We start from the raw sequence: 13,757 nt of genomic DNA on the forward strand, positions 1-13,757 counted from the left end.
TATAATCCCCTATTGAATACATTTTGGAAGAGAATAAGGAACTTAAAAGACTGAAGCAAAGTCACTCCATCTCTCTGAGCCCTTAAATTCCTATCCACACATAGGAATCTTTCCTATAGGATTGTGGTGGTCAAATGGCATAACTCAGGTAAAGCAGCCATGTTATAGGCACTCGATCAAATGACTGTAACTTGTTTTTTCTTTTATTCTAGCGCATATACTCTGGGATGTTTATGAAAAATCTGCTTTAGGTCACAATTATGTGTCATACTGCTTTCACAATTTTGTAAACACTAGCACTATTGCTAGGGCTGAATAGATGCTACCTTCTCTGTCTATGAGTATATCTATGGTAAAAATCTGTAATTCTCTAAAATTTGTAGATTTTTTTCAATTACATATATGTTCCTGTAATTATTGGAAAATTTTATGTATCAAAGTTCATAAGGAAACCTGTCATTACACATTTTTAATAGTTAAGGTTTAGTATTTTAGATATTTAAATTATATATGAGTAATTATTCATTGATTTGTCATAAACTATCAATTATTAAATATGAAAACAATAATCCCATAAAATACACTATTTCAAACACAAGATTTGCCACTTAATTATACACTGTCTTATTAAATTATGTAATTATTTTGTCAATGTGACTGTATCCTCCTTAGAGGTTGGAACTAAAATATTATCCACTTTTTGTTGATGTTCCCCATGATAGCAATTACAGTACAGAACACACACTAAATGCTCAATAAATATCTACTAACTTGAATTGTATATTTAAAAGTTTGCTACATAGAGAAACAATGTTATGATGAGTTGTAAAGCAAAACCAATCTAATGTTTTTATTAGTTTACCATGATATATAAAAGAATAGAAAGAAATAGCAATGTACATATCTAAGTATACAATTTGTTGGTATCACTAAATTCTATATATTTGAAAGGAAGAAATTTACACACCGGTGTAAGTCTTCCATGTTCTTGTTCCACATTGAACATGTTAGTCCAGATCTTGTTTGGGATAAGTTGCCCATATAATTTTTGCCATTCCCACGATAACAATCTAGACATAAAATATACAGAAATAAATCTAACGACTATTAAGGCAGATAAAACAAAAACATTTTTTACGAGTATACAGAATCATGAAATCAACATAAAAATTAAAGTACTTGAAAGGGCTGGGCACAGTGGCTCACACGTATAATCCCAGCACTTTGGGAGGCCAAGGCAGGCAGATCACGAGGTCAGGAGATCAAGACCATCCTGGCTAACACGGTGAAACCCTCTCTCTACTAAAAGAATACAAAAAATTAGCTGGGCGTGGTGGCAGGCGCTTGTAGTCCCAGCTACTCGGGAGGCTGAGGCAGGAGAATGGTGTGAACCCAGGAGGCGGAGCTTGCAGTGAGCTGAGATTGCACCACTGCACTCCAGCCTGGGCGATAGAGCAAGACTCTGTCTCAAAAAAAAAAAAAAAAAAAAAAAAAAAAATTAAAGTACTTGAAATCTGTACAAATCAAAAGTACTCAAATATCTCAGGTTAAAATGTCTTTATTTTAAGTCCAATATCTTCATCAAAATAAGGATTTATGCAAATTCAAATGTAACAAATAATAATTTAAAAACAAAATAATTTAAATAAGTGGCCCTTGGAACAACAAAGAAATAAGAATTTTTAGAATAACACATGTATATCCCAACATTTTCTTCTGAAAAATTTCATTCCATAGAAAAGTAATATAACAAGCATTCATCTACTAGTCACATTCCTTATGTTTTGATTTTTGTCTTTTATGACATTAACATTCTGAATCACCCAAGTCAGCTGTTTTACAAATGCTCTTTAACTTCAGTTTGTTTGATTTATTTTCTCATGAATAAAACCAAGTTAAAGATACTTAACAGGAATATTGCATCAGTGATGCTTTGTCCTTTTTAGAGCATAACATCTTGTGGCACATGATGTCACTTTGTTCCATCACTGGTGATGTGTTTGATCACTTGGTTAAGTGGTGCAAAAGAAAAACTCCTCTTTGTATTTAACAAAAAATCAGTTGGGGTCTTTGAGTCTGAATAAATATCCTATTGCCAAACAAATTTTCACAAAATAGCTTAGGCATACATCAATGAATTTTGCATGAAACACTTTTGTCATGCTGATGGTAAAATGGTTATTTTGCTATTTCTAACATTTCTTTGTATTTGTTAGTTAGCATTCTTCTGTAAATAAAAAATTTTCCTTTTCCCTTACCCCATTCATTTAGGTATTAGTAGTAGAAGTGCTAGCACTAGCTGTAGAAGTAGTAAATGAAATGTGGACCAGGGGATTTTCTTTTTATTTCATATGATATATAATCTATTCCTGTTATTCATTTTGATGCTCAAATTGTTCCAAATTTGACCAATGGAACCCCCTTTAAACTGACTCCTGTGTCTCTTACTATGCTCCATGAGGTTTTCTGTTTCTCGTTTTTTTAATTGAGCAATTTGTGTTCTCCTGCCTCAGCCTCCTGAGTAGCTAGGATTACAGGCATGCATCACCACACCTGGCTGATTTTTTGTATTTTTAGTAGAGATGGGGTTTCACCATGTTTGGCCAGACTGGTCTCAAACTCCTGACCTCAAGTGATCCGCCCACCTCGGACTCCCAAAGTGCTGGGATTACAAGCATGAGCCACCATGCCCGGCCATATTGTTCATATTTTTAATCAAAAGAAATGCAGTCAGAAATCAAGTTCTTCAAAAAATGTAAAGTTGGTCAGGCGCTGTGGCTTACACCTGTAATCCCAGCACTTTGGGAGGATGAGGTAGGTGGATCACTTCAGGTCAGGAGTTCTGGCCAACATGGTGAAACCCCATTTGTACCAAAAATATAAAAAATTAGCTGGGTGTGGTGCTCACGCCTGTAGTCCTAGCTACTCAGGAGGCTGAGGCAGGAGAATTGCTTAAATTCCAGAGGCGGAGGTTGCAATGAGCCAAGATCATGCCACTGCAATCCAGCCTGGGTGACAGAGCAAGACTCTATCTCAAAATAAATAAATAAAATTTAAAAGATTTTATCTCTCCCTATATATCTATATATTGCATTCCGAATTTTAAAAGAATTATTCTATTTTTAAAAATACTCTATATTTTTAAATAATACCAAAAATTTTTAAAGTGACTTTTTATATTTAAGATTCTTAATTTTTATATGAATGAAAACTGTACATTTGACTATGAAAGGTCATCTACAAATTTACATCAACATTAAGATTTTATGCGGGAAAAATAACTAATGAGTACTAGCCTTAGTACCTGGGTGATGAAATTATCTGTACAACAAACCCCCATGACACAAGTTTACCTATGTAACAAACCTATACATATATTCCAAAAAAGTAAAGAATGGAAAATACACAAGAGCCATAAACAAGAAAGTAATGAAATTGTCTACTTGCAATGGTGAGTAGAAAGTAGAAATGGAATGACATGGAAGCAAGAGAAAAGGACAGTTCTCTGAATTTACCCTTTCATATAGTATTGACTATTATCCAATATCAAGGTTTTAAATATTCAAAAAATAATATCCAGAAAGATGGAAATAAAGACAGAAATATGCCTATGTATATATCATATGTATACCATTAATACAGAGAAGGAAAAAAAATCCAGATGATTTTTGGACACAATTTTCTGATTGTATATCTGACTGTATATACTCTCACTAGAATATATTTTAAGACTGAAATAACTGTAAATACATTCTATGATATCAATATAAATATTTAAATAAATTATATTGTTTACTGCCTTAAGTGTATAATACATAGTATTATAATAAGTAGTGTTTTATAACATTTTAAAGAAATTCTGTAATCAGTTTTCATTTTTCTTTAATAGTGTTTTTTAATATTCAGTTGGAAGAATATTTATATATATGTTAATTCAGATGTTGCAAGATTTGAAAAATGTTTCCACTCATCTAACTATATGTAGCACTTATATTTTCTGTTTTTAGAAAAATGCCTACATCTAAGCATCCACTTAGAACGTTAGATAGATCTATCTACTTAGATCTAGGTATTTTTCAATAGATATAAATAGAAACATTTTTCTATAGATATATAAAACAACACATACTATTAGCTCAGCAATGTCAAACAACAACATAACTGACAGTTAAAATTCCACAGCTGAATGTTGATTTAGCTAACAGTGTTTTTCTTGAGTAGAAGGTCTATGGCTTCTTTATTTTTAAATTGTCCCATAGTCTAGCAGTTTGTTGTATATATCAGGTGCAATTGTGCAATATATTGTTAAAGAATAGTAATATAATGTGGTGTTAAAGAATGAATGAAAGGAAAAAAGGATGAAAGAATGAAAAGGTCAATGTAAAGAGAGTCAGATTTAATCCCAATGTGCCAATTTGAGAATTTAGGAAAGGTACTTAAATTCCATAAAACTAATATTTTCCCCTATGAATGAATTATCTGATAAGCAATAACATGTTTACTCTCCAGAATCCAAAATTTTCATATTCTATTACCTGATCCTTTTTAAGTGATGTAATCACTTAAAGTGATTACAGTTAAAACTTAAGTTTGGTTGTGTAACTTTTTAAGTGATCCAGTTAAAACTTAAGTTTGGTTGTGTAACTTCTCCTTTCAGAGCCCTAAGAGTCCTTTCTCTTTCAGAGCAAAAGTACAAACGTTTACAATTCCTGAAAGGCTGATACAATTTTAGCCCAATTGCCTCTCTAATCTCATCTCCTACTACTCTTCATCTTACTTATTTTGTACTAGCTATAGTGATGTGGTTATTTACTTAACTTTCCCAGAACTCCCTCATCTCACACCATTTGCATTTGCAGTTTTCTCTATCTAGAATACTCTTACACATATATGTGCATGGCACATGCTGCTCCCTCACTGCCCTTGGCTCCTTCTTATATGTTAACATAATAAGTATGATCTTCCCTGAACATTAAAATATAAAAGAGCAGCAGCCCTCTTTTCTAACTCTGAGACATTTTTCTCTCTACTACTTATGACAAACTGCTGTAATATTCCCATTCTCATTTTTATTTTGCTTATTTTCTATCAGTTGGATATTAGCTCCAGGTGATCAGATAACTTAGTTTTGTTTACTGGTATATCTCCAAGGCTTAGAACTGTGGCTGTCAGTAGCATACACTCAGCTAAATAAATAAATGTTGAGTGAATAAACATATAAGAAAAACTCAACTTCAAACTTGGTGATTTTGTTTGCTAGCCAGCAAAACCAGTGCAGCAAGAAGTAGATTTTATGCTGTAAAATGTGGCCTCCCTTTAGGCATTTCCCCTGAATTTAATCATGCCCACCCTGCAGAATGTCAGCTATTACCTTGTCCATTTGACATATCACAGTTTGGAATTTGGGAGCAGTAACCAACTCGGATGTTTGGATCAGTGGTAAAACACCAGGGTGATTCAGACCCATCTGGATTTCGGCAGTAATTTTCTCGTAGGTCCCTATTGAGAATAAGCATGTTAATGTAAATTACCAGAGTTCTTACGTTGGTGAAGTCAGAGCTATTACATTGCTAGAATTCTAGAATGTATCATGTTTATAAATAGAGTTCTAAGTTTTTGCACTTAAAATAGCTATAACAATTTAATATTCAGTATACATAACTGACACTGCCCAAATTACTGAAATAAATGCTGTCATATGTTAATATTTTTTTTCCTTCCACAGGTGTAGAGTTTCACCCAAACATTACCGCTTCATAAAAGAGAGAAACGGTACCACTGCATTCTTCTCACTCAGTCTCAAGATTTAGACTCTCAATTGGTACCATTTCAAAACATTGGCCTGTTATTTATTACATGTTCATGACCCATATATTGTGTAGAAACAACATGTGGAAGAAATGTTATTATCAATAGTCATTAACTACTCTCATTTAAAATGGAAGTTCAATCTATTCAAATATGTCCCACGAAAATTATGATAGCTATTTTTTCCTTGAGTTCTGCATTTCTTTAATTTATTTAATTTGTTGCATCAATTTACTTTAATTACAAAGCAATTCTTTATGGATTTAGAGAGGCTACCTAAAATCTTTATACATATTTCTGTAAAATTAAGGCCCAGTTATACTATAGAAAAACGAACTATAGAACAAATTGTCAATGTAGTACATGTATATTCTTCATTTTACCAGTATTTTAATTAGAAACTTAGAATTCCTAATAAGAAAAAAAATCTATGCTAATAATCCCTGTATGTAAAAGAATTTTAATGGTTTTCTATCAATATAAATAAGGTTCACATTAAATAAAATATGGATTTCATGATAAATAAAATCTATTAAATATGCTGTCTAATTTTAAACAAGTACGTGCTTTTATTTCATAGATTCCTTGTTAATAATTAATATTCAATCTTTTGGAAACCAGTGTTTGTATCACTTAGCTCCAAATAGAAGTACTATTATACAATTATATTAATATCCAAATGGACCATTCGAAACTGAGAATTTTTTTTTTTTTTTTTTTTTTTTTTTTTTTTTTTTTTTTTTTTTGAGACGGAGTCTCGTTTTGTCACCCAGGCTGGAGTGCAGTGGTGCAATCTCAGCTCACTGCAAGCTCCGCCCCCCGGGTTCACGCCATTCTCTTGCCTCAGCCTCCCGAGTAGCTGGGACTACAGGCGCCCGCCCGCCATCATGTCTGGCTTTTTTTTTTTTTTTTTTTTTAAGCAGAGACGGGGTTTCACCATGTTAATCACGATGGTCTCGATCTCCTGACCTCATGATCTGCCTACCTCTGCCTCCCAAAGTGCTGGGATTAGAGGCATGAGCCACCACGCCCGGCCAAAACTGAGAAAGTTTTAAGGAAGAAGCTTGTGTTGCGTTAGAAAGTCAACAAGTAATAGTCTTATCTAATCAAAGTCAGTCCTGACACAAACTATTATTTAAGGATATGAGAACATCAGCCACCAGTGGTTAAAGCCATGGTATAGTTAAGTGTTCATAACCCATATTCAAACCTTTAGCCTTCCTATACAATTATTAACTAGAATAGGTAAGACAAGCAATTTATAGTTACATATACTTTTAAAAATCTATGTCAGTATAAAATATGTGTGTTAAATTTTACATAAACTTTGCATACACTTTGGCTTTATTTTCTATTATTTGGTAGAGATGGAGTCACCCTTTGTTGCCCAGGCTGGTCTTGAACTCCTGACCTTAAGCCATCTTCCTGTCTCATCCTCCCAAAGTTCTGGATTGCTCATTTAGACAAGCTAATTAAGTGAAAATCGAGGGCTATCAAAGTCTTAGTGTGGACTGACTTTAACATCTGTATTAGAAGCACCTCAGTCAATCTAGATGAAGCAAGAATGAAAGTCAAGATTTGCCGAGATATTTTTACTAAGTCCTTATTTTTCACTTGAAGAAAGGATGGTTTATAATTACTAAAGGGAATTGATTTTATGATTTGTGTAGATTCATCGGAGGCAGTATTGTTCAGTTACAGTGTTCCAAAAATTGCCATTTGTAAGGTCTCAGTACCAGGGCAAGTAATATTCCATGTTTAATATTTAATAGAGACGCCTGACCAGTACACCCCTCACTACTGGATCACAAAGAGTAAATGGTAAGTCAATGTCCTGAGAAAAATGTTGAGTTAGATTTTATCAGTTTTGTAACACAGCACAAGCTTTGTTTCATAATATTTATGTTTGGTTATTTAAACCAAATAACAAAATTAGGAAATGATGACTTAAATTCTGCCAAAATATAACAGGTAACTTTTGATACTTAAGTTTCACTTGTGAAGTCTGTGAAGTAAATGTTTATAACCATTCTGTTTTTCTTACAGATGAATTTCACTAGGTATCTTCATATACACAATTTCTTATTGGGTATTACGAGTCATTAGAAGTTAACAAAAATGTGAATGGCAGTGACACTATCTCCTTTGTCCCTTATAACTAATATTCTCTGTGTTTCTTTGGTTTTTTCTACTTTGATATGTATTTCTCAGGTGTGAAACTCATAGGTCAGGAATAGAGAGTGAATTGCTGTGATGGAAATTAGGGAAATAAACCCAGAATGACAACTATCAATTTTGTTATTGTAAATTAACGGGAAAACAATCTTAGATTAATATTTACTATTTAAACAAGTTATGGAACTAGCTAAAGCTTGTGCATGCACACACACACACATACAACACAAATCTCCCCTCTTCTATGGTGGATAGGCCAACTAGTGCTCACAGCTCCTCATTCAGAAATGTTAGCCTGTCTTATTAAAAGCCAATTACATAAAGCCAATATATGTTATTTATAGGTGCTATTTCAGGAAAGCCACTACAAATGATGTGTGTTATTAATTCAAAAAGCAATCACTTTATGTTCCTCATAACAAGGTGGACAATTTGAAAACACATGGCATTGTGTTTGTGCCTTTCTACAAAAGCCAAGTGGTGTGAAAAGTACCCATAGAGAATGCACAAAACAACTATGTAATTGATGCTCAAGGGCAGTTTCTTTGGCTTGAGTCATCTACACAATTGTTTTGCTTCCTCACTTTTCAAAGCAAATCCAGAAACAATTGAACACATTCATTTAAGCTTTGAAAAATTATTTTATTCACAGATCTTTAAGGCTAATAACTCTTCAGTGGTAGGCCTTTTCTTTCCATTCTTTCAAAAGGAAAAATGTGTAATCCTCCCAAAGCTAACACGAAAATTTAAGAAGGCAGTATTTTGAAACATGCCTGGCTATCATTACTATTAATTGATTTATTAAACAGACCCACAAGAGCAAAGTTGTGATCAGAAATCCACCTAGGGATGTATTTCCCAAAGCATAGTGAATCTACCCTCTGGATCTGAACCACCTAGAGTGCTTAATGAAATGCATATTTGAGGACCAAATCCCAGATCGAAAGAATCAAAATCTCTGAGTGGAGGAATAATCTGCCTTTTAACTCCTGATTATCACTGGGCACAATAAAGTTTGATCACTAACACAAAATTAGTAAAAAGTAACCACTCTACCTCATTTTCCCCAGGGCCTACTGAAATGTATAACATTTGCCTACTTTACTCACTTGCACTTGAAATTTTCAGGAGTCATGTCATGCTTGTGAGGATACTGAGAATCCCAACGCTGACATGGAATTCCATTCCAAATGGTATTGGCAGTGCCCCTGTAGCCTTCTCCTTGACCTTGGATGCATTCAGTTGTTTCCATAGGAACATCAGTATCATTTACAGTATTGTCAGCTATTGGAAAAACAATAACAAAAAAACTTACATAAAATCTTTGAAGATGCCATCTGCCTCTTAGAGTTCATTGGCATTTTTATTAGCAGATTTTTTTCCTGTTACTTATAAGTTTTTATAACAATTGAGTGGAATAAGAAATTTAACTTAACATTATTACTAACTTAACTCCAATTTTCCTTTCATTTAGATCCTAAATTAGTTTTTTCTTGAACAGTTACTTAAATGCATTTTACTTCCACATGTATAACTTACATATGCTGAATATATAGTGTTTCTGAAATGACTATACAATTATTTCTAAAATCAGCTTGCTTATAAGTACATACTAAGTGGTAATGAAATTAACCACAATTTTCCTCCAATATAATACATACAGTCTGGCCGGGTATGGTGGCTTATGCCTGTAATCCCAGCATTTTGGGAAGCTGAGGTGGGTGGATCACCTGAGGTCAGGAGTTTAAGACCAGCCTGGCCAACATGGTGAAACCCCGTCTCTACTGGAAAAAAAAAAAAAAAGCCAGGAGTGGTGGCAGGTGCCTGTAATTCCAGCTACTTGGGAGGCTGAGCCAGGAAAATAACTTGAACTCGGGAAGCAGAAGTTGCAGTGAGCCAAGATTGTGCCATTGCACTCCAGCCTGGGCAAGAAGAGTGAAAGTCTGTCTCAAAAAATGAATTAAATAAATAAATTCTAAGTTTCTAGGCTGACAAGTTAAATATATTTTTAATCAATTTGTTTATAATAAAGAAAAAAATCAGTTATTCCTAGGAAGATCCATCTCCTGCTTTTTTCCTAGTCCAACTTCAATGCTTACTATACTTCATGAAGATTATGAAATCCTCAGTCACTAAGCAAAAAAAGTATAAATTTAAATTTTTACCACAATTTGGTCTCTGTGTGTAATGTTTAGTCAATCAAAATATAACTCAAAACATTCCAGAGCAAGTAAAATTCATATTTCTTAAAACATACATGGAAATGTTTATGGTTTGATAAAAGTGTAAACTTCCCAGCTACCTTTACAATCTAAATGGCCATTCAAGATGCCTCCGAATGAAACTCAAGTCAACAGCCTCTAGGACAGTTTAAGATCTGAGTAAATTTCATTGATGTATCCATTTTGGAATTGGATGTACCACTATACAAAGTACAGGCCAGAATTAGACATGCTTTCAGTGACTAAGAATGCCTATGAAAGTTTTCTATAGTTAATAGTGTAAATATTTTTAATAGCTCTTAAATTTCATCTAAACATTTCTCTCACACAAACCATTGCTAACTTATGTAGTTAGCTGAATGCTTTATTTCATTGCATTCTATGAGCTAACCTTAGGCAAACTAAACAATAGCGTATGTTTAGAGTTATTCTATGAAGCTTTGTGAGAAAAGGGAAAGCATTACCTTAATGACCACCCTAATTACTGAAATAAGTTGTACTATGCAAATTTCCATTAAATTCCTTTTAAATAACTTTATTGCAACCCATTTAAAAAGTGTCTCAATGTTTTGTATATCTGCTTTAGAGAATAGAAATATGACTCAGAAATACCCAAACTTAAAAAGAAATTCAAATGAAGATGAAAAGTGTTCAGCAATTGACCCATAAAGTGGTAATGGAGAGCTGATAGCCTAGAGAATTCATCTATATTGATATTGATGATATATATTGATTTTAGGAAGAACACAAATTACTGAACTTGGGGAAATGGCTTGTATAGAAAAAGTTGATGCTGATTATGCAAGTCTTTTATAATTTCAATACTATCCAAAGGTCTTTGGTGAAATACAAAATAAGATGGATTTCATAGGTCCTAAGGAACTATATTTCATCAATATAAATGCCATTAAGTTGCTCTATTTCTGACTATGTGAATTAACTGTTAAATGATATGAGGAGACTGAATGTGTGGGGGAAAGTTTTAATAGATGATAACTCTAAAACAGGTAAAAGGTCAAGTTTGTACTGCCATATTTCATATCTAGTTATAAAACTGATGGGAAAGGAGACAAAAATAAATGTCCTTGGGCATCTATCAATTCATTAGCTTAACATGCTAAAAGAAAAGTTTTGGGGCACAAGCTCTTGTGCAGCAAACTTGTGACCTCAGTCAAAACTAAGTCCTGACAATAGAAGGGAGTTCAGAGTTAGAACAGCCAGTGTAAATACACTTCCACTAATCTCTTAGACTTCATTGTCTGCCTCAGGTACCTCAACTCTTTTACTTTCCTACTCAATTGTATGTGATTTGTTTTGATTGTTTACTACTGAGCCATTCTTCTCAAGCACTACTCTTATACTGCGCATATAACTCACAGATAAGTCTTGATGAGTCCAGGTGTCAATCAGTGCCATCTTTGGCTGGATATGGACCCATCCATTGCATCTCACTGAGAAACTAGTTCAAGGCTCAGTCCAAGAAAAATTAACACACCACTCCTTGGACACAAGTATGATTTGCCAGATACCAATCAAGACAATAAATAAAAGGAATGTAATATTTAGACATGATTAAGGATTTGAACATTATTTGTTGAAATTTCTAAATATGGAAGCAGCTTCAAAAGGCTGTTTCCTCTATTATGTGAAGGTAACTTCCTACTGTAAGGATATGCCTGGGTGGGGGTGAGAGAGTAAAACTGTCTGTCTATGTTGTCAATGTCAGATTAAATATCAATTATCATTTCTACAGCATGTTATTAGTCAAGGGTGATTCTAATTTCAAAGTAATTTTTCCAAAAATAATACTTTAAAGTTACACTCTTACAGAAATGACACATGATAGTTACAATCTGAAGCAATATTTAGAGCCTTAAAGTCAGAAACAAGTGGAAATATACCTTATAAAAAGGGAGATAGTAAGGTAGACATAGGTTATCACAATTCATTAAAAAAATCAATACTTGGAAGGTGCAATGAGCAACTATAAGCAATCACGTGATAATCAGGTAATATTAAGAGGAACGATAAAAGGTAAATACTGATAAAGGATAAACATATTCCTAATTTGAGAGCAAATTTTGAAATTTTAAGAACCTCTGTGAAATGAGAGATCTATATTACCAAAATCCCAAGTCAAAGAAAAGGCTACTTGCTTAAAAATATTCAGGAAAATAGTTCACTGCTGATTTATCCACTAAAATTTCAATGTCAATTCAGACATGTATTGTTAGTGCTAATTCTCTACTTCAACTAGAAGTTTCCAACCAGATTTAATAAATGAATCTTTCACTTTTAAAAATAGCAATGATATAAATCTCATCATTTGAACTATCATGTTGAATAGGTTTTTTTCTAAACTTTTATTAGCATATTTTAAAGCGTTTATTATAAACTTGAAGAGTTGCCGAATATTCATTTTTTAAAAAGTATGTTAAATCATTAAATAAAAACCAAAATGCTGGCTTTGGATTAAATAATTTAAACAGTTTAATATATTTTAATTTGGACATGGAAAAATAAAACCTTTTAGAATTTTTAAAATTATAGAATACAAAGAATTACTGTAATTAATATAAATATAACATTTTACCAAATAAATATAACTTTTTCATTAGGTTTTATTAAAATGTAAAGAATCTAAATAATAACATTATTATTTTTCATCTTTTAAAAAATAAATATCTATAACTTTAAAATGTGTATAACTCTCATAACTTAATAGTTTTATTTTTCTGGTGTTCTAATTCATTGGAAATATTTGTCATTATTTTAAACACAAACTAGAGTATTTAGCTAGTATTTTTCTTTAACTCCAAAGTACCTTCTGAAATCAGTGCATTGTATTTATTCCCTTTGACATTGAACTGCTAGAAGTCACCCCATAAATAAAAACTACATAATTCTGGTGCAATGTATAGAATAAATAATACAGGCAAATAAAGATATATTAGTATGACAAGGTAACTAAATAGTTTTCATCAATAAATGAGAGTTATTATGAGTCTCCATGAAGCTGTTTAATAAACATCTGATGAGGACCATGATGAATGATTTGTCCATAGACCATTTAACTGTGATATAAATGTTTGATCTTTGCTGCTCACATACTTACTATTCAAACAAAATTAATTATTCCTCAATGGCAGTAAAACAAACTCCTCCTGCAGCCCTGCTGTATAAATATCAAAACCGGGTGTAAAAATAAAACAAATATTTCATGACAATTGATTTGGAAAGGGCTATTAAATGTTGGGAAAGGCATTCCTTTGTACTTAATACTTAACATGGGACCTGAGTAAGGGAGGGTTTTGAAAAATCTCCATTGGCCAAACTAAAATGTCAGAAAAGACAGAAACATTCCCAAATATCAGCTGAAGTTGATTGTTTAGACAAAGCAACAGGTATTTTAAAATACAGCAGCCCCACATACACAAATATATTTTCAATTCTGTCTACCAAGTTAACACTGAAAATATCTGGAACTCTTCTGAGAGTTTCTACAAAGGAAACATTTTACCAGGAGTATCAGTAGTGGCTACCCATTGGAAG

General features: G+C 32.8%; 1 protein-coding gene across 5 annotated transcripts in view; it reads right to left on the minus strand.

Annotated features, from left to right (window-relative positions):
* Positions 1 to 13,757, minus strand: part of HGF (hepatocyte growth factor) — a 70,805-nt gene that overhangs the window by 21,093 nt on the left and 35,955 nt on the right. For all 5 annotated transcript variants that reach the window (XR_002521116.2, XM_009203538.4, XM_009203537.4 and 2 more), the window contains exons 9-11: positions 9,093 to 9,267; positions 5,372 to 5,499; positions 968 to 1,070 (exon numbers count right to left, since the gene is read on the minus strand). Coding sequence is in view for 4 of the 5 variants with exons in the window: in XM_009203538.4 (XP_009201802.2) it covers positions 968 to 1,070; positions 5,372 to 5,499; positions 9,093 to 9,267 (406 nt within the window). In the remaining variant the exon portion in view is untranslated. The remainder of the gene's footprint in view (positions 1 to 967; positions 1,071 to 5,371; positions 5,500 to 9,092; positions 9,268 to 13,757) is intronic.

Source organism: Papio anubis, chromosome 4 (genome assembly GCF_008728515.1).
Source record: "Papio anubis isolate 15944 chromosome 4, Panubis1.0, whole genome shotgun sequence".
Classification (NCBI taxonomy): Eukaryota; Metazoa; Chordata; class Mammalia; order Primates; family Cercopithecidae; genus Papio; species Papio anubis.